At 37.5% G+C, this 19,019-nt stretch overlaps 2 protein-coding genes and 1 non-coding gene across 3 annotated transcripts; all 3 read left to right on the forward strand.

Moving 5' to 3' along the window:
• Window positions 1-854: 854 nt before the first annotated feature.
• LOC104121507 (large ribosomal subunit protein eL30-like) lies at window positions 855-3,554 on the forward strand. Its single transcript, XM_009633519.4, has 5 exons — window positions 855-1,014; window positions 1,130-1,235; window positions 1,833-1,934; window positions 3,187-3,255; window positions 3,349-3,554. Exons 1-5 carry the CDS (start codon window positions 994-996, stop codon window positions 3,387-3,389), a joined length of 339 nt encoding a protein of 112 aa, XP_009631814.1. The 5' UTR covers window positions 855-993; the 3' UTR covers window positions 3,390-3,554.
• Window positions 1,497-1,601, forward strand: LOC117273713 (U6 spliceosomal RNA). Its single transcript, XR_004503740.1, has one exon. It is a non-coding gene; the product is annotated as a U6 spliceosomal RNA (small nuclear RNA).
• A 10,454-nt stretch (window positions 3,555-14,008) lies between the features above and the next one.
• Window positions 14,009-17,258, forward strand: LOC104121508 (uncharacterized). The gene is made up of 2 exons (XM_009633520.4): window positions 14,009-14,309; window positions 15,022-17,258. Exon 2 carries the CDS (start codon window positions 16,047-16,049, stop codon window positions 16,914-16,916), a length of 870 nt encoding a protein of 289 aa, XP_009631815.1. The 5' UTR covers window positions 14,009-14,309; window positions 15,022-16,046; the 3' UTR covers window positions 16,917-17,258.
• Window positions 17,259-19,019: the final 1,761 nt, after the last annotated feature.

A 19,019-nucleotide genomic window follows, 5' to 3' on the forward strand; every position in this document is an offset into this window, starting at 1 on the left:
GAAAATTTGATCGTAAGTTTGTTAGTTTACTTTTTTTCTTATTTTATTTTAGCTTTTCTAATTTTTTTAGTAGCCATAAATAATAGAATGATCCCAGCCATTAAATATTACTTGAATAGGTGGCATAATATATATATATATATATATATATATATATATATATGTATAATATATTTATTTTTTTAAATATAATATATGCTAATTGTGTATAACTTATGTTGGTTAGAAAAAATAAAGAGTAAATTCGATTGGCTATTTGTGTAAAAATTTCAATGTCCTTGACATTAGATTGATTGGACTTCACAAGAGTAACTGGGCCTAGTCTTAAACCCCAAACTCCAAACAAATGGTTTACCAAAGTCGGGCTAGCCAATTTTTGGACTGGTAATTAAAAATTAACTAGCGGTTGCAAAGTCATTGAAAAATAGTTACTATTTTGCTGTAACAGCGAAAGTTCCAACATAATATACTGGAGATTGGTGCACCTGTGAACTTCCAGCATATTATGCTGAAACTCCAACACACGAAAAGTTTTAGCATAATATACTGGAGATTGGAGCATCTGTGTATGAATTCCAGCATATTATGTCGGAAGTCCAGTATATTATACTGGAACCCCAATATATTATGCTGGAAGTCCAGTATATTATACTGAAACTCCAGTATATTATGCTGGAATATTTTTTGGATTTTGAATAGTATTTTCGTTAAGATTTAACTTTACATGAAAAATGACTAAATTTCGATTACTTTTAAAACTGTGGCTATTTTTCAATTACCACTTATAAATTTGGCTATTGTTTGAATTTCTCCCAAGACTTTCAATACAATAGGCCCATAATCTGTTGGTCTTGCAAAACCCTAGCCTTATTCTTCAAACTCGAGGAGTGTCCCGTGGTTATATTAGGAAAAAGAACACTCCCTCTACCATCAGTAGGGTGTTATCTCGCCGCACCGTCGACGGATTTTGCTTCTTCCTAGCAGAGAGCCAAAATGGTTGCCGCCAAGAAAACCGTAAGATTCTCTCTCTTTTTATTTCTGGTTAATAATGAAATCAAGAAAATGCAGCCTCTTTTTTTTTTTTTGGGGTTGTTGATTGGTCTGAAGACATCTTTTTTTGTGAATACAGAAAAAGACTCATGAAAGCATTAACAATAGGCTGGCTCTTGTTATGAAGAGCGGCAAATACACCTTGGGTTATAAGACTGTTCTCAAGACCCTTCGGAACTCCAAAGGTTAGTTTTTAGCTTAGCTCCTATAGCCTTTTTTGACCTTCTTTTGATTCGTGTACTGTTATTTTGGCTGTTTTTGTTGCATTTTAGTTGTATGTCGAGCTTTGCAGCTGTAAATATATGCTAATATTTGATTAAAGCAGTGTAAAAAGTTGTTCTTTTAGCAGATTATTATGCAAAAATGTAGATTGTCAAACATGGGTTTTATTTGACAAGAAATGTGGTCTAGGGTTAGATCCCATATATTTCAATTTCTTGCTTGTGGTAGTTCAAAGCTTGCTTAGGTTAGAATTGCAACGACACTGAGTAGATTAGCATGGTCTGTGCCCAAGGATGTGTTGCACAGATCGAGAAATGGTCCAAATTTGTACTAAAAACTTGCTTAGGTTAAGAAATTATCAGAAAATGTTCAATGAGTGATTTAACTATTTGTGGGCACGGTATGTTGATTGAATAATGAGAGTTATGGTGCTGGTTATATATATGTAAAAGACTTTTGTTTTCCGGAATCATAGAGATTATGGGTTTCTGCTGTTATGAAGGAAATGTCTAGACTGTTATGTAACATGGATTTCTAAATTTTGCTTTGATAAATTACAGGAAAACTTATCATCATTGCCAACAACTGCCCTCCACTCAGGAAGTCTGAGATAGAGTACTATGCTATGTTGGCTAAAGTTGGAGTCCACCACTACAATGGAAGTAAGTACATCTCTTTGTTTGTATGGTTTTAGATATCTGAACCTTCTTTTGGTGCTGTTGAAATGTTTTTAATTGTAGTTTGCTGTTTTTACTGTACAACAACAACAACAATGGCCCATTAAAATCCCACTAGTGGGGTCTGGGGAGGGTAATGTGTACGCAGACCTTACCTCTACTCCCAAGGAGTAGAGAGGTTGACTGTGTGGGTGTTAATTAATAGGTTACCTTCGTCTTGCCAGAGTCAGAATTATGTAACTTTGGTTTTTAGTACCTTTTGTTTTTCCAAAATGTTGAGAATGGTCTATTAAAGTTCTATGTGATTACTGCTTGGTAAAAGACAGATGCCTCATAAGTCATGATTCTATGGGATTCAGAAAGCATAGATCTTAAGCTTTAATGATTGCTGGATTGATTTTATGATATAACTAAGCATGAAATTAAGGGTGTACAAAGCAACAAAATATGTATATCAACTGGAGAGGTATTTGACATGTCTTCAAAAAAAGGTACTTGACATGTATGGTGAGAATAAACTATTAACCATGAAAACCTTTAAAAAAAGTTCCTAAAAATATACGGCTTGGTCAGTGGAGATCTTCATTACAGTTTATTGGCATAAGAATTATCTGCTTGTTTTCTTTGTGGTGGCTCATGCATTCTTCTGTGAGCTCTTGTCCATGTACCCTTAGTCCAGAAAATAAGTATGTAGTTTCTATTTTGTGTGAAGATTAATATGATAACTGCGACAGGTCAGTTTATGTGTGAGTTACTCCCATATCATGGGTTCGAACCTTTCTGCCACACACAAAGCCTGGTGTGGCAAAGAAGAATGTCGGGCCTGTACTCTGCTGGAGTTGTAGTCTTGCTATAATTCCAAAGAAAAACGAAAAGGAGGTTGACTACTAACTTTTGGTTGTGGACCACAGCCTTATTGACATTTACCATATTAAATCTACTCCCGTTGGTGGTTGCTGATGCATTCGTTTAATTCCTGAGCCATCTTTATTCCTCTTATTCAAGGTCAAAAGCTAGTTTGTTTCTGCATTTTGTGAAGGATTAACATCAAGCTGAATAGAACATTACAATTTGTCACATTGTCCATTTTAAGAATTTAAGTTGATGAATTACTTGCAGTTAATTCGCAGTTCATTCTCTTTTGTTCATCACTCATGGTTGTGATCTTTGGATCGGTAGTATCATACCAGTCTTCTGTAATTATATGCTGATATCTCTTTACTCTTTCCTGTTTCAGACAATGTAGATTTGGGAACGGCTTGTGGTAAATATTTCAGGGTCTGTTGTCTGAGCATCATTGACCCAGGTGAGATTCTGGCTCGACTCTTTAGTGGTTTTGAATATACTTTAAAAAAGTTTTTTCTGATCATAGTATTCTTAATTTTCTCCAAAAACTCAGGTGATTCTGACATCATTAAGAGCATGCCCGATGACAAGTGAGGATGCCATTCTGAATTTGGGAAAATATCCCATTGTTTCTTATGAAGAATAGCTTAATGTAGATGAAAATTTTACTTTTATTCTGGTGATTTGCAAGATAATTTTGATGATATTGGAATCTTCACGACACCAATTTTCTGTTTAGTGAATCTACTTTATGGACAATGATTTGTTGTGCCATTGATTACACTTTAGTTCTGTATTAGTTTTTGGAATGTGGAACTCCTAATCTTGCAGTGAACACTCACCAAGTTGAACTACTCTCAGAAGAGCTGAAGAATGGTAATTATGTCTAATTATTATGTTATAAATTAATCAAACCCCAGTTTGCATTGCGCTTGAAGATGGAAAAAATGCACTTAGCTCACTCGAAGTTATGTGGGAAAGTTTGCAAAGATAACCATTTCCTCAAATATTTATTTTTGAAAATGAAATGAAAGTAAAAGCAGTAAAATATTATGTTCATGTCTGGATTAACTTTAATTATATGGATTTTGCCGTATAGAATTCATAATTTTTTTATTCTTATTCCTTTCCACAATGTATTCAGCGCAAAATCATTAACTTCATCATTAATTTGCAATGCGCAATTATATTAAATCCATTAAAGACTCTAGCTGTTTAGAATGACATTATACACATCATTTACTTTACTATCTGTTTAAAAGCTAACAGCCTAACAGTATGTAATTGTCTTTAGAGCTGAGAAACTTAAAAGTTAAACTTAATGTACATGATATGCTATAATTTATTAAACTAGTCTCCAGGTACGCGCGATGCGCCTATTAATCGGTGTGGTATCTTGTCTCGATAAGTATAAATTTATTTTAAAAATTATGCTTGAGTTATAAAATAAAAGTGTAAGTTCTTGAAGATGATCATGAATATTGGTAAGAAATTGTATCATAAAAGTACTCAATCATTAGTCGATAATTTAACTTAAAATTTGTTTCAAATCTATAGTATCATAACTTCAATTTCGTAAGTTATCATACTTCTTTTTCAGTTTCAGCAAAAATACGTAATCCTTAAAATACGAAGAACACAAAACCAAAGTGCAACAAAAATTAGAAAAATACATTCAAAAAGGATATTTAAACAAGCTAGTGAAGGAAAGGAGTTCAAGTTTAATATGAAAATATATTATAGTGCATATATACAATACAAAAGTAGCATGGAAGGAATTTATATTGTTATTATACATTATTCATATAAGAACATAATTTATATAAGGTTAAATTTTAGTTAATTTTGGTTAAATTTAATTAATTTCAAAATTTTAAAACGTAAGAACTTAGATCAAATAAGGAGAATTTAATTTAAAATAAATTTAGTTGATCTCAAAATACCATATTAGAAAAAACAACATTAAAGAATTATACTTAGTTTGCGATGAAAATTTTATGTCCCAAGACTACTTTTTACCCGTCTTCTTGACAAGTAGTGGCAACCAACGTTTAGCCTTAATTTTTTCCCAACTTTTAGTACTACTAATTCTACTTATGTTACATATTTCAATTAGAAAAGAATTTATGTAAGGTAAATTTTAATCGATTTTAAGGTCCTAAATATTAAGGCTCCATAAATATTTCAAATAAAGAAAGATTTGATAACTAAAATTTTAGTTGATTTTAAAGTCCTAAATTTTAGGAATATAACTTAAATTATAATTTTTTCACATGCGAAATCTATTTTTAAAAGGTAAAAAAGACAAATAACATTTCGCTAAGGGCTTTCGTACTTTTAATATAGTATAGATATAGATAGATTATCCGGCAGTAAAAATGTATCGGATGATTAGATATAGAATGGTTGAGGAAGAGCCGTTAGAAGAGGGCATAGACAAAACTAGAGTTACACATTCTTTTTCTTTTTGTGTGGAGAGAAGATAAGATGAGATATTTTTTTGTTACTATTTAAAGTTTTTATTTGAATTCCAATAAAGTAAAAACATTCATAAGGGTAACTTTTACCCGCGCACTGTGTTAAAACCAATTGCGGTAAATTTTTACTAATTTACCCATTTAAAGACCCAACTTTTAGGTGTTAGAAATGTTATTTAAAGTTGACTCAAGTTATTACAATGTTTTATTCTGAAATGAAGCTAGGGATGAACTCAAAAAAATCTTTATTGCTTCTACCTATTTATTCCACATTCAAAATTGCAATGGAATCTATTCATTCAATATATTGGAAAGAAAAAATATCTAATTGAAAGCGCTTCTTCCTACGTCTAAAGAATTCTATTGCAAAGTACAATGGAAGAATTTCTTGTGTATTTCAATTAAAATTGATAGGTTAGATTATTTCGGTCGTGTATCAAAATGATACTTTTGGTTAAAATACTATATCTTTTACATTTTTTGGAGCTTTTAGTCAAAGTTATATCTAAACTATACCCACAAGTACAACATAAAGTTAGAAAACTTTTTAAGTATCACTTGTTGAACAAACGAACATTCTAAGGTTGTACTTCAGTATTTTTGCCAATATACGCAATAATAGCTTGGACCGCGGAGGGATTAATCGCATTTTATATGTTTCAGATCTATTTATTTACTTTTGAAGGGCATTTAAACGTTCGTTTTCAAAATTATGGTGGAAAATTTTAAAAAAAAAACCCTTCTATTCAGTATCTCTGTGGCATAAAAATGGAGTTAAGAAAAACTCTTGTGTATTAATAATGAATCATAATGAAAGTACTTTTTTTCTTTTCAAAAATTCAATATCAAACTAATAAAAATGGAAGAAAGATGACACAATATTTTATGACTATTGCTCATTTTCATTTTTAGCATAAAGCGGTTTATTTCTATCCTTATGAATCGGATAATACTATATAATAACAACAACAACAACAACAACAACAACAACAATAACAACAACAAAAACCCTAGTGAAATTTCAGCAGTGGGAACTGGGGAGGATAGCGTGTACGCAGACCTTATCCCTATCTTGGGGAGTTAGAGAGGTTGTTTTCGAAAGACCATCGGCTCGAGAAGATGAATAGAAAACAATGAAATATCAACAACAATAGCCAGAAAATGATAACAACAATATAAGAACTAAAAAAAAAAATGGAAGAAAGCAATAGCACTAGCAATATCAACAAGCAGTAACCACGACAAGATACTAGAAAATCGAATCGGAAGATAGTAAGAAATAGACGTAATACTTGCAATCTAGGAACAACGACAAGATAGTACCATACTAGCCCTAAACTACCCGGTAAGGATCAGAAAAATGCCCGGCTACCCGCTATCCTTCCACCCTAATCCTCGACCTCCACACCCTCCTACCTGCTATCAAGGGTTATGTTCTTAGTAAGCTGAAGTCGCGCCATGTCTTACCTAATCACCTCTCCCCAATAATTTTTAGGCCGCCCTCTACCTCTTCTCGTACCCGCCAAAGCCAACCGTTAATACCTGTTAACTGGAGCGTGGCTTCTCCTTTTCACATGGACAAACCATCTAAGACTCGCTTCTCACATCTTGTCCTCTATGGAGGCCACACACTCCTTCGCCCGAATATCTTCATTTCTAATCTTGTCCAACCTAGTGTGCCCGCACATCTGATAAGTGGGGATTTTGACTGCTTATTAGTACCTTTTAGCTTTTGTTTTATTTCGAAAGTATTGAATTGTATTCCCGAAACTAATAAAATTATGCAAATTGCAGGAATGCTGGAAGTTTGGTCTTCCGAGATGAAATCCGACTCAAAAAGGAGTGTTCCGAAGAACAAGGCAATAAAAGGCATAAAAGCACAAATGTGCGATCCGCAGAAGGAATTCTGCGGACGTAGAAGAAATTGCGAACCGCAGAATTCCATCTGCGGCCGCAAACCTAGAAGAAAAACCCAACAGGACTTTCAGCAATGTGCGGCCACACATGAATTGTGCAGCCACAGAACTGGGTTTTTACTGACAAAGATGCAAAGTTCAAAGAATATGCAAGAAGAACAAGTCTTGGAGCCTTTGTGAAGTGCGGACCACACAAGAATTGTGCGGATGCAGGTCAAAATGCGGTCGCATAACTCACCTTTCTGCCAGCTGAAGAAATCTGCAGACCGCACATGAAATTGTACGTTCGCAGAACTTCCCGAGGGGTATTTTTGTCTGCGATTGTTGGCCCTGTATAAATATATGATTTTCAAAAAATTAGGTGAAGTTTGAACATTTAAAAGTTGTTGTAGCCGTTTCTTTTTACTACTTTAGGAAGTTTTACATTATTTTGGTGTATTAACATTAGATTTCATCATTTTAATCTTTCAATATGGGTTTAATTAGCTTTTCTTCTTTATTCTCTTCAATACCCATTATGAGTAACTATATTTTCACTAGGGTTGTGACCCAACTCTAGTGTGTAAACCTTATGGGTGATTAATTTAATGCTTGTTTATGATTGAGTATTGATTATTTAGCTTAGTGCATGCTTCAATTTTAGAATTAATGGTTGCAAATAGTGATTCATGCCTATTAGATTTAGTCTCTACTTGAGAAAGAGAGACCTAGTCTAGGATAACTTGACTAACAAGGAATTGGGTTAATTGAGAGATTGATTAGGCTAATTAAAGGGTTTAAATTAGAGATAGTAAGAACCCGACTTGAGCTCATATCAACTATTTTGTTTGATACACATTTGGACTTGAAAAATCTAAATTGAGCAAAATTACTCTCTGACCGAGAGGTATTTAGTGGGTAACGTAGAGTTGAGAGCTATAATATACTACAATCAACAAAATAAGTGTTAACGTCTTTATACCATTAGGCAAGCACCTAGGTTATTTGGAAAAATATCAAAAACATTCATCTCTAGGTTTTTACCTTAACTTACAATCATTAGAGTTATAGTAGAAGTAGAAATCAAAACTCTATTATGGAAGCGCAGTTTAGGTAGTCCATTCACTTGCTTCAAATATATACTCCTGACACCATTTATAACTCCCAGTGGATTCGACCCCGACTCATAGTTGGGTAATTATTATTGCATACGACCGTATCTTATCTCTTAGTGAGGTGTGTTGTGGACGTCATCAATTTTTGGCGCCGTTGTCGGGGAGTTAAAACAGTGTTAGCTATATATTTGGGTGTATTTTTTGGAATATCTTCTTTTCCTTCCGTGTTACTAACTTGTGTGAGAAATCGTAGGTACAACCATGGCGAACAATGAGCTCAAAAAATTTCCTTTGGGGGATGTGGATGTCGAGAATGAGCAACTTGATGAGGTTCTTCTCGAACCTCAAGTCAATAGAAGAGGCCGAGTGCCTCATGGCAATGTCCCCACTCCACCACCACCTCCACCATAAGCGGCTCCATACCAGATATTACCCAATGAAATATATGCAAGTGCAATAGTCCCTCCCCGTATTAGGGCGGGCAACTTTTAAATCACAAATGTGATGCTCACTTTGCTTGAGCAATGGGGTTTCTTCACCGGCGCTCCAATTCAAAATGCATGCAAACATTTGAAGGGGTTTGTGGATACTTGTTGGGGGAGCAAATAAACAAATATTTCCGAGGATACATTGAGGCTAAGGCTTTTTTCCTTTCTCTCTGCGGGGGAAAGATTTAGATTGGTTGGAACGTTTGGCGAACCATTCCATTCACACTTGGGATGAGTTGGCGGAAAAGTTTATTTCTAAGTTTCTTCTCTCCGGGGCATATGGCTACACTTCGAGATGAGATTTTGGAATTCAAGCAAGAGCCAAATGAACCACTACACGAGATATGGGAACGTTATAGAACAATGGTTAAGGAATGTCCGAACAATGATATGACGGAGAACATGATTCCGTGGGATTAACACAACCAACCAATGTGTAGTGAATCAACTTGCCGGTGGAAACTTCATGACTATGCCTTATGCGGAGGTGTGTGAGATTTTGGATGAGATGGCGGAAACGTCATCGGCTTAGCAATCCCGGGCAAATGTTCCACAAGGTGACCCAAACATGATCCACCTTCACAAAGAGTTGCAAGACCATGGAAAAGCTATTACTGAGTTGACAACCACCATGACGCAACTAGCAAAGGCCCAACTAAATCAAGTGCAAATTTCCAAGCAAGTCAATGCCATTGAGGGAGTGAATATGATGGTGAACCAGAGGAGGACCAAGGGTCCACAAATGCAAAATTGAGCGGACAATTATGTGCAGGAAGAAAGTAATTCTCGTCCTAAGGGGGCATTACCAAGTGACATGATAGTAAACCCAAAGGGTGGGAACAACACGGGGCATGCCATGGCCGTTACTATAAGAAGTGGAAGAGGTGGGAATGCACCGACCTCAAGTCAAAGGAAACTTGTGGATGATGAGCAAGTGGTACAAAAAGAAGAGCTCCCAAACAATGTTGTGCAACCTAATGATGAAGTTCGGATTGATATTGATAATAGTGTGGAAGAGACTCAAGAGGAGGTGAAACCGTCTAGGGATCACATTGTTGACATATCGGAGCCGATAGTGCAAAAGGCTAAGGCACCATTGCCTAAGCCTCCACCTCCATACCCTCAAAGACTTGCCAAGCAAAATTGTGAGAATCAATTCAAGAAGTTCATTCAAATGATGAAGAGTTTCTCAATCAATGTGCCATTAGTTGAAGCTTTGGAACAAATGCCCGGTTATGCCAAGTTTATGAAAGATCTCGTGACAAAGAAGCGGTCAATAAATTTTGAAACTATCAAAGTCACTCATCAAGTGAGTGCAATTGTGCATTCAATGGCTCCTAAGTTGGAGGATCCCGGTGCTTTCACGATTCCTTGTACAATTGGAAGTGCTGAATTTTCTAAAGCTCTTTGTGATCTTGGGGCAAGTATCAATTTGATGCCCTATTCGGTTTTTAAAACTTTGGGATTGGGCAACGAAGACCCACCTCTATGAGATTACAAACGGACAGTCGTACTATGAAAATGCCTTTGGGAATGATTGAAGATGTCTTGGTTCGTGTTGATAAATTCATTCTTCCGGTGGATTTTGTCATCCTAGATTGTGAGGTTGATTATGAAGTGCCGATTATTCTTGGGAGACCTTTCCTTGCTACGGGGAGGGCTCGTTGTGATGTTGAAGCCGAAGAGTTTACATTTAGGGTTGGTGATGAAAAAGTGATATCCCATGTGTGCAAGTCCATACGGCAACCAAATAGCAATGAGATGTGTTCGTTTGTGGACTTGGTGATCGATGTTATTATTGATGATACAAGTGCTACAATCAATGTTGGTGATATGTTGGAGTACTTCTTTCTCAACTTTGATGATGACGAGATGGATGGCTTCATGGAATGTGTGAACTTTTTGCAAGGAATGGGGTCGTACAACTATGCACCCCGAAAATTATCTTTGGATCTTGAAAATTGGACAACTCCTCCTACAAAGCCTTCTATTGAAGAGCCTCCCACCTTGGAGTTGAAGCCATTGCCTCCACATCTTCGGTATGAATTTCTTGGCCTTTGTTCTACTTTACCGGTTATTCTTTCCTCTTGTTTGACTAACATGCAGGTAGATTCCACATTGGAGGTGCTGCAAAAGAGGAAGAAGGCTATTGGGTGGACATTGGCGGATATTCGAGGGATAATCCATGCCTTTTGCATGCATAAGATCAAGTTGGAGGATGGCGCCAAACCATCAATTGAACATCAAAAGAGACTCAATAAGGCTATGCAAGAAGTTGTCAAGAAGGAGATTATCAAGTGGTTGGATGCCGGGGTGGTCTACCCCATCTCCGATAGTTCGTGGACTTCTCCGATTCAACGTGTCCCAAAGAAAGGGGGCATGTAAGTGGTCACCAATGACAAGAATGAGTTGATTCCTACAATAACGGTGACCGGACGGAGGATGTGTATGGACTATCACAAGCTCAACAAAGTCACAAGGAAGAATCACTTTCCACTTCCTTTCTTAGATCAAATGCTCGATAGATTAGCTGGTCGTGCTTTCTATTACTTTCTTGATGGGTATTCAGGCTACAACCAAATTCTTATTGCTCCGGAAGATCAAGAGAAAATAACCTTTACATCTCCCTATGGTACTTTCGCCTTCAAGTGGATGCCATTTGGTTTGTGCAATGCACCATCGACTTTTCAAAGGTGTATGATGACTATATTCACGGACATGGTGGATGACTACCTTGAAGTTTTCATGGATGACTTCTCGGTTTTTGGGGATTCTTTTGATGATTGTCTTGCAAATTTGGGTAAAGTATTGGCTAGATGTGAAGAAAATAATTTGGTGCTTAATTGGGAAAAATGTCATTTTATGGTCGAGGAAGGCATTGTCCTTGGCCACAAAATCTCAAAGAATGGAATTGATGTTGACAAGGCAAATATTGAGGTGATTTCTAAACTTCCACCTCCAACTTCGGTGAAGGGTGTGCGGACCACGCGGGGTTTTACCGGCGTTTCATCAAAGATTTCTCTAAGGTGGTGAAACCGTTGTGCAAGCTTCTTTAGAAGGATGTTAAGTTCAACTTCAATGATGATTACATGAGGGCTTTTGAATTGTTGAAGTTCAAGTTGACAACTACTCCCATCACTACCGCTCCAAATTGGAGTGTCCCTTTTGAACTCATGTGTGATGCAAGTGACGTAGCGGTTGGGGCTGTTTTTGGGCAACATATCAACAAAAAATTTCATCCAATCTACTATGCTAGTAAGACCATGAATAGTGCCTAAGTCAACTATATCGTTACAGAGAAAGAGCTCCTTGTCATTATGTTTGCAATTGAGAATTTCGCCCGTATTTGGTGGGTGCAAAATTCATTGTCCACACGGATCATGCGGCACTTCAATATCTTATGAGCAAGAAGAACTCCAAAGCTCGGTTGATGAGATGGGTTCTTTTGTTGCAAGAGTTTGATATTGACATCCAAGATAGAAAAGGGAGTAAAAACCAAGTGACAGACCACTTGTCTTATTTGGAGGATGAGGGGAGGCCGCATGATGGACTTGAAATCAATGACTCCTTCCCCGATGAGCAACTCTTGGCTATTTCAATGAAAAAGTTTCCATGATTCACTAATCTAGCAAATTTTCTTGTGTGTGGAATCATTCTGGATGAGTTATCTTCAAACCAAATGAAGAAGCTCAAACGGGATTGTCAAGATTATTATTGGGATGAACCATACCTTTTCAGGATTTGTACGGATGGGGTGATTAGAAGATGTGTACCGGAAGAAGAGCAAGGTGAAATTCTTGTGGCTTGTTATTCTTCGCCATATGGTGGTCATCATGGTGGAGCAAGAACGGCAGCCAAAGTGCTTAGTTGCGGCTTCTATTGTCCCATTCTTTACAAGGATGCATATGAGCTAGTGAAAAGATGTGATGAATGTCAACGGGCTGGTGGAATCTCAAAGAAGAATGAAATGTCTCTCACAGCCATTTTGGAGATTGATATTTTCGATGTGTGGGGTATTGACTTCATGGGCCCTTTTGTGAGTTCATGTGGAAACACCTACATCTTGGTCGCATTTGATTATGTGTCCAAATGAGTTGAAGCTGTTGCTTTACCCAATAATGAGGCGAGAAGTGTGGTGGCTTTCTTGAAGAAGAATATTTTCACAAGGTTTGGTACTCCACGTATTATTATAAGCGACGTGGGGTCATATTTTTGCAACAAGGCTTTCGACACTTTGCTTAGCAAGTATGGTGTTACTCACAAAGTCACGACTCCTTATCACCCACAAGCTAGTGGGCAAATGGAAGTCTCCAATCGGGAGATAAAGAGTATATTGTCCAAAACAGTGAATGCTAATCGGACGGATTGGTCCAAGAAACTTGATGATGCATTATGGGCTTATCGGATGGCTTACAAAACACCTATCGGAATGTCTCCATACCGGTTGGTGTTCGGAAAAGCTTATCATCTTCCGGTAGAACTAGAGCACAAGGCCATGTGGGCTCTAAAGAAGTTGAATCTTTATTGGGATATAGTCGCTAACTTGAGGGTTGCACATTTAAATAAATTGGATGAGTTCCAGTACCATGCTTATGCAAGTTCGTCCTTGTACAAAGAAAAGATGAAATATCTTCATGACAAATACATTTGGAACAAAGAGTTCAAGGGGGGCGATCTTGTATTGTTGTTTAACTCAAGGTGGAGGATGTTTTTCGGGAAGCTAAAGTCTAAATGGAGTGGTCCTTTTAAAATTGTGGATGTGACACCTTTTGGTACATTAGACTTGAAGAACAAAAACATTGAAGTATTCTGAGTCAATGGTAACCAGGTGAAGCACTATTTGGGGAAGGTTGGAGATAGCCACATTGTGGCGGTCATTTATTTCAATTGATGGTATTCTGCATCGTGTCGCGACGTTAAATCAGGTGCTTCTTGGGAGGCACCCCATGTTTTTTTTTTCCTTTTTTTCTTTTGTAATTAGGTGTTATTTTTGTTCTAACTTGATTTGAAGTGTGATACAGGGCTGGGTGTGACTTGCAGGAATTATGGATAGAAATCTAGGTAAGTGTTGCAAGAATTTCGGAGTAGTTGATTTGTACGGACCACACATTTTTGGGTGTTGTAGCAAAAGAACATTGCAGCCGCACAATTAGCTTGCGGACCACACAAATGAGAGGTTGAAAATGTCAACTCTCTGAAGTTTAGTTTGTCAGAGAAAAGGTCGATGTGCGACCATACTTGAAATCTGCGGCCGCACACAAAATTGTGCGGATCGCAGATGAAGTGTTGAGAGGATATCTTCAGGTAACAGAGTGCGGACCACACATGAAAATGTGGGACCGCACTCGCCCTTCTTTCCCTTAGCAAACCAAGTTATATAAATAGAGGATTATGGCCACAATTACGTTTTTATTTTCACTCTCTGAACAAAAAAATAATGCCTTTTTGCAATTTCTTGGTGATTTCATTTGTCAACACACACAACATCTTTGATCAGCCACTCATTACACTCATTCATCTGATATGCTTTAATTTTTTGGTAATTTTTTTCTTTTCATTTGTAGATTTTTAGTTATTTTTAGGTTATTTGTCATTAGAATTCAATTGTGGATCCATGTATGGGTAAATCTGTAATGGGTTAACTAATACATGCTCTATGGGGAATGGGTCAACATATTTTCATGCCTCTATCATTTGCCATCTCAAATTGTGCACGAAATTGAAAAATCTAGATAGAAAAAAATTGAACTATTCATGCGGTCTGCAGAGATTGATTTTAGGGAAGCATTAGTGAAGAAGAGATTTGCGGCCGCAAGATAAAATATGCGGATTGCAATATTTCCATCGCAGCTACAGAATAGCATTTTTATTATCATCAGAGAGTCTATACTTTTTGACTCCAATGTGCGGCCGCATGTCTAATTGTGCGGACCACAAAAATCATGTTGTGACCGCACATCAACCAATTCTCTGTCATTAGAGAGTTGGAATCTTCTGGGTTTCAAAGGTGCGGCCGCAAGTGAAATTATGTAGACCGCACTTCATTTTTGCGGCCGCACAACAAAATTGTGCGATCCGCAAGTCCTCATATGCGGCCGTAAGAAAAATTATGCGGACCGCACATCATTTCCCTACAAGCATGTTCCAACAGTGTACCCTCATTGTGTCCTCTGGTTTATAGCTTACTTGCATATATCTTGTGTATGTTTTAATATTGAATAGCAACTAACAATCACCTTTGCTTGATACAGACAATGGTTCGATCTAGAAGATGCGGTGACACATCTAAAGGAAGAGATGAACCTTCTCGGGGTCGACGCAAGAGTGTCTTACCCCTTGGCCAACAAAAGACAATTACAAAGAAAGGTGCAGCCGACAGATAGAGAGGTGCAGATCTCTCCGAGACGAGCTCATATGTCCCGTCTAGGAAAGCATCAGATGGAAACTCACCCTCTATTTAGGAGCAGCTGGCCATACAGTCAAGGCTGGGAGATACCAACTCAGGGACGAGTCGTCCTTATCTCATAGCACATCCGAGGAATCGAAAAGTGCTAGTCAGGCTTTAGAGCCATCGACTACACCACTATTTGAGGCACGGGATGCACCAGTTCAGGATATCCCCAATGACGGAAGAGGGGGAGATGCCACAACTTCCGGTCTTGAAAGATCGAAGAAGAAAGAGGTTAGGGAGGACTGCTTTGTTAGCTTGGATGCCTTCACCAGCTTTCGTACATGGTGGCCAGCGAAGTCGCTAACCTTTGAGCGACAGTTTCTGTTGAAAGATTTAGAGAGATACAATCCATCCATTTTGAGGCAGTTCAGGGAATGCAAATAGTGGATGTGGTTCATTCAGAGTGTAGTAGATGTCAAAGAGTACCTTGTCCGGGAATTCTATGCCAATGTGGCGCATATCAAAAAGGGGACAAAGGTGACCAAAGTGCATAACCTCAAAGTGAGGTTTGATGAACACACACTTAACACGTACTTGGGCTTTGAAGATGTTGAGCCGAAGGAGTATTTGGAGAAGTTTGCACTGGGAGACGCAGTCCAACCTTGGTTAGCGGAGATTCTAGCAACACCAGGGCCACCACCACCACCATGGATTGCCGTTGGGGTTCCTATCCACTGAAACACTCTGAGTTTCAAGGCGAAGGGGTGGCAAACCTTTGTCTGCAGCAGACTGGACCCGAGCCAAAATGAGACTCACCTTTCGATTCCTCGGGCAGTTTTGGTTGCTTCTATTATGGCCGAGTAGCCTATCAATGTGGGCGCCGTGATGTCGGCCAACATCTCAGTGATTTCTCGACAAGATGACTCGTCCTACCCATACCCTAACACTATTACAAAATATCTCATGGATGTAAGGGTAGAGCCCAGAGATTATGACACAAAGGTGAAGCCGAAGAAGCCTTTTACTTGGTACTCACTGATGGATGCGAACAATCCGAAGAAGAAAGTTCAACCTCCTACCACCGCAGGCCAGTCTGATGAGCCAGCTATGGTAGCTGCTGAGGTAGTTGATGTTCTATCCACTTCAGCCGAGCCTTCCTCCAGTGCCACAACTATACCTACGCCTTCCTCCATAACCCCTACTGCAGCTCCTACCACAGCTCCCACCTCGGCTTTGAAGCTAGTGCCCGTGCCTCCTCATCTACTATCTGCACTGCGAGTCTCCCAGACATTGGTGAGTCTCAACAATTGGATGCAGATAGCCACTGTAAAGCTGTCTGACTTGTCCAGTACTGTTGCATCGCAATCTACCTCACATGCATCACATGTTCCCTCTGACATTGAGGAGACATTGAAGAAAATTTTGGAAAATCAGAAGACTATCACAGATACCTTGGTACAACATGGATCAGTGATTGAAGAGCTAGGAAAGGAAGTAAAGAAGATGAGGAAGTCCCAGGCCAGCAAAAAGTCAGTGGACAAGCTCCGGAAAGTGGTGACCAGGGTTGCTACAGCCGGAGATCTCCCATTTGATATGCTGCTTGACCCACACCATTCTGCCCCATATCCTTCAGCACCATCTGTATTCACTACAAGAAAAAGGGCTTTTAGTATCGACAAAATTTGCCACAGAAATTTTAATTGTCACCACAGAATAGCTTTCGTTGCGACGACGTGGCGAGCAAGTGGTCATTGACTATACTAAGTGGCAGATACTTATTGGTTGCGACTTATAATGGTCGCCATAAAAGATCCACCTTTTGTGGCGACATTTGTCGTCACAAAATTTATTTTGGATTGCCACTAGAATTCACTCTAGAGAATCTGACGTCACTAATCGCTAGCCTTTGGTGGTGACTCATATCACCACAGATCATTGGTGGCGACTATGGGTGCAACAAAAGCCTAACTTTGGTGGCTACTTTTGTCGCTGTTAAAAATTATATTTTAGTGACAACTTGGTATTACCACCAAATCTCTATTTTTTGTGGCATCAAAATGTCGCTACTAATTATATTTTCTTTTAGTGGCAGTAGGTTATAATCACATAAGCTCTTATTTTTTGTCACAACACAAATTTTCCATAAAAGGATTTTTTGTTTTAGAAAATTATATAAAACTACAAATATTTGTACAACCCTAAAACAATTCTCAAAATTGAATTGTAGTCTTTTTAATATTAAAAAGTCTACACAATCAAAAGTAGTCAATGTTTATACATTGTCATTTCACGAATAGCCTTCAAGACATACTCCAATGTCTTCTACGATAAACAAAAAGACCATAAAAATATCTTCAAACTACTCTTTGAGCAACTTCACTTCCTCGTTCTTGAAGTATCTTGTCCTTGCTATTAAAAAATAAAGATGAACATCATTAATATATGCATATGTACAAAAAATATAGTAAGTTTGAAGAGAAAATTAGCCGAGAAAAATGAGAAGAAGTAAAGCAAAGAAAGGTATTTGTGAAAAGCTATTAAAACCCCACAAGCAATAACCTTTTAAAATTTCACAAGCAATAACTTTATAATGCATGGAAACATCAACCTTCCGGTCACAATATATATATATATATATATATATATATATATATATATATATATATATATATATATATAGAGAGAGAGAGAGAGAGAGAGAGAGAGAGTAAGGATGCTTAGTCTGAATTATAATAAAACTTGTCAATTAGTGTGAGATGCAACTGATACTTTATGAAATTCAGTTATCAAAACCAAAAGAAATAATTATAAATCTGAATATAGTGCACGAATTGAATTGAATACACAAAGTCGTATTACATAATCTATGTCCAAATTACAACGCGACAACGTAATGTTTGACTAGGAACCTACTGAAACCATCTATAATGCACAATCAATCACCAGTTAATAAAATAACATAATTGAACTCTATGCAGTCAACCACCTAACAATAATTTATTCATTCACCAAAAAACTACTTCTGCATTAAGGAGAGAGGGACATGGACCATGGACCAAAATGACCAGATATAAATTTGAGAATTTCTTAGTAATTAGCTGGTCCCCATAGTATCTAGACTGGTTTTGTCAACAGACTTAACACTCAGCAAAGCAGGGGGGATTATTTTCTTGAATGTGAAAGGAGAGGGTGGGGACAGTGGAGTCCCCAAGTATTTGCTTTTGAATTTCGATATTGTGCTAAGTTTAGTTGAACATTGGAAATTGAGAAATGATCAAGTTAAATTAATAGAAAAGGAGAACCATGTCATATACTCCCAAATCTAAAAGAGGAGAGTCTACATTCTAACTAGTGCTTTTAACTGGAGTAGTCAACTGGTTCTTACTAACTCTTGATATTTAAAATTTAATAAGAAAAGCTACTTGTGGAATGGACTCAGTAGAAATTCTTATATATGCTTATGTTTTCAAGGACAACTCCTTCAGTTTTAATAAATATAAAGTAAAACTAATTTCAAGAGAAATCCCTATATAAGCTCATGATTTATGAATATACACTAAACTGATTTCAAGAGAAATCCCTACTTGTTGCATTCTGATTAGCCATGCATCCATCTTTTCTTCGATCTTTTTGTCAACTTGTAAATTCGTCCGCGCACGCTCAGTAACCATTTGTTCTTCTAGCTTACTTTGCAACTCAACAACCATTTCTTCTTCTAGCTTGCTTTTCAACTCGGCAACCATTTGCTCACACTCTTCTTGTAATTTTTTATCCATTTCCTCTTGCATCTCTTGACACATTCTTTTCATTTGAGAAGACATACTCGCCTATAAGTCTACCTACTGCAAACTGCTCTTT

This window comes from Nicotiana tomentosiformis, chromosome 11 (assembly GCF_000390325.3).
Source record: "Nicotiana tomentosiformis chromosome 11, ASM39032v3, whole genome shotgun sequence".
Taxonomy (NCBI): Eukaryota; Viridiplantae; Streptophyta; class Magnoliopsida; order Solanales; family Solanaceae; genus Nicotiana; species Nicotiana tomentosiformis.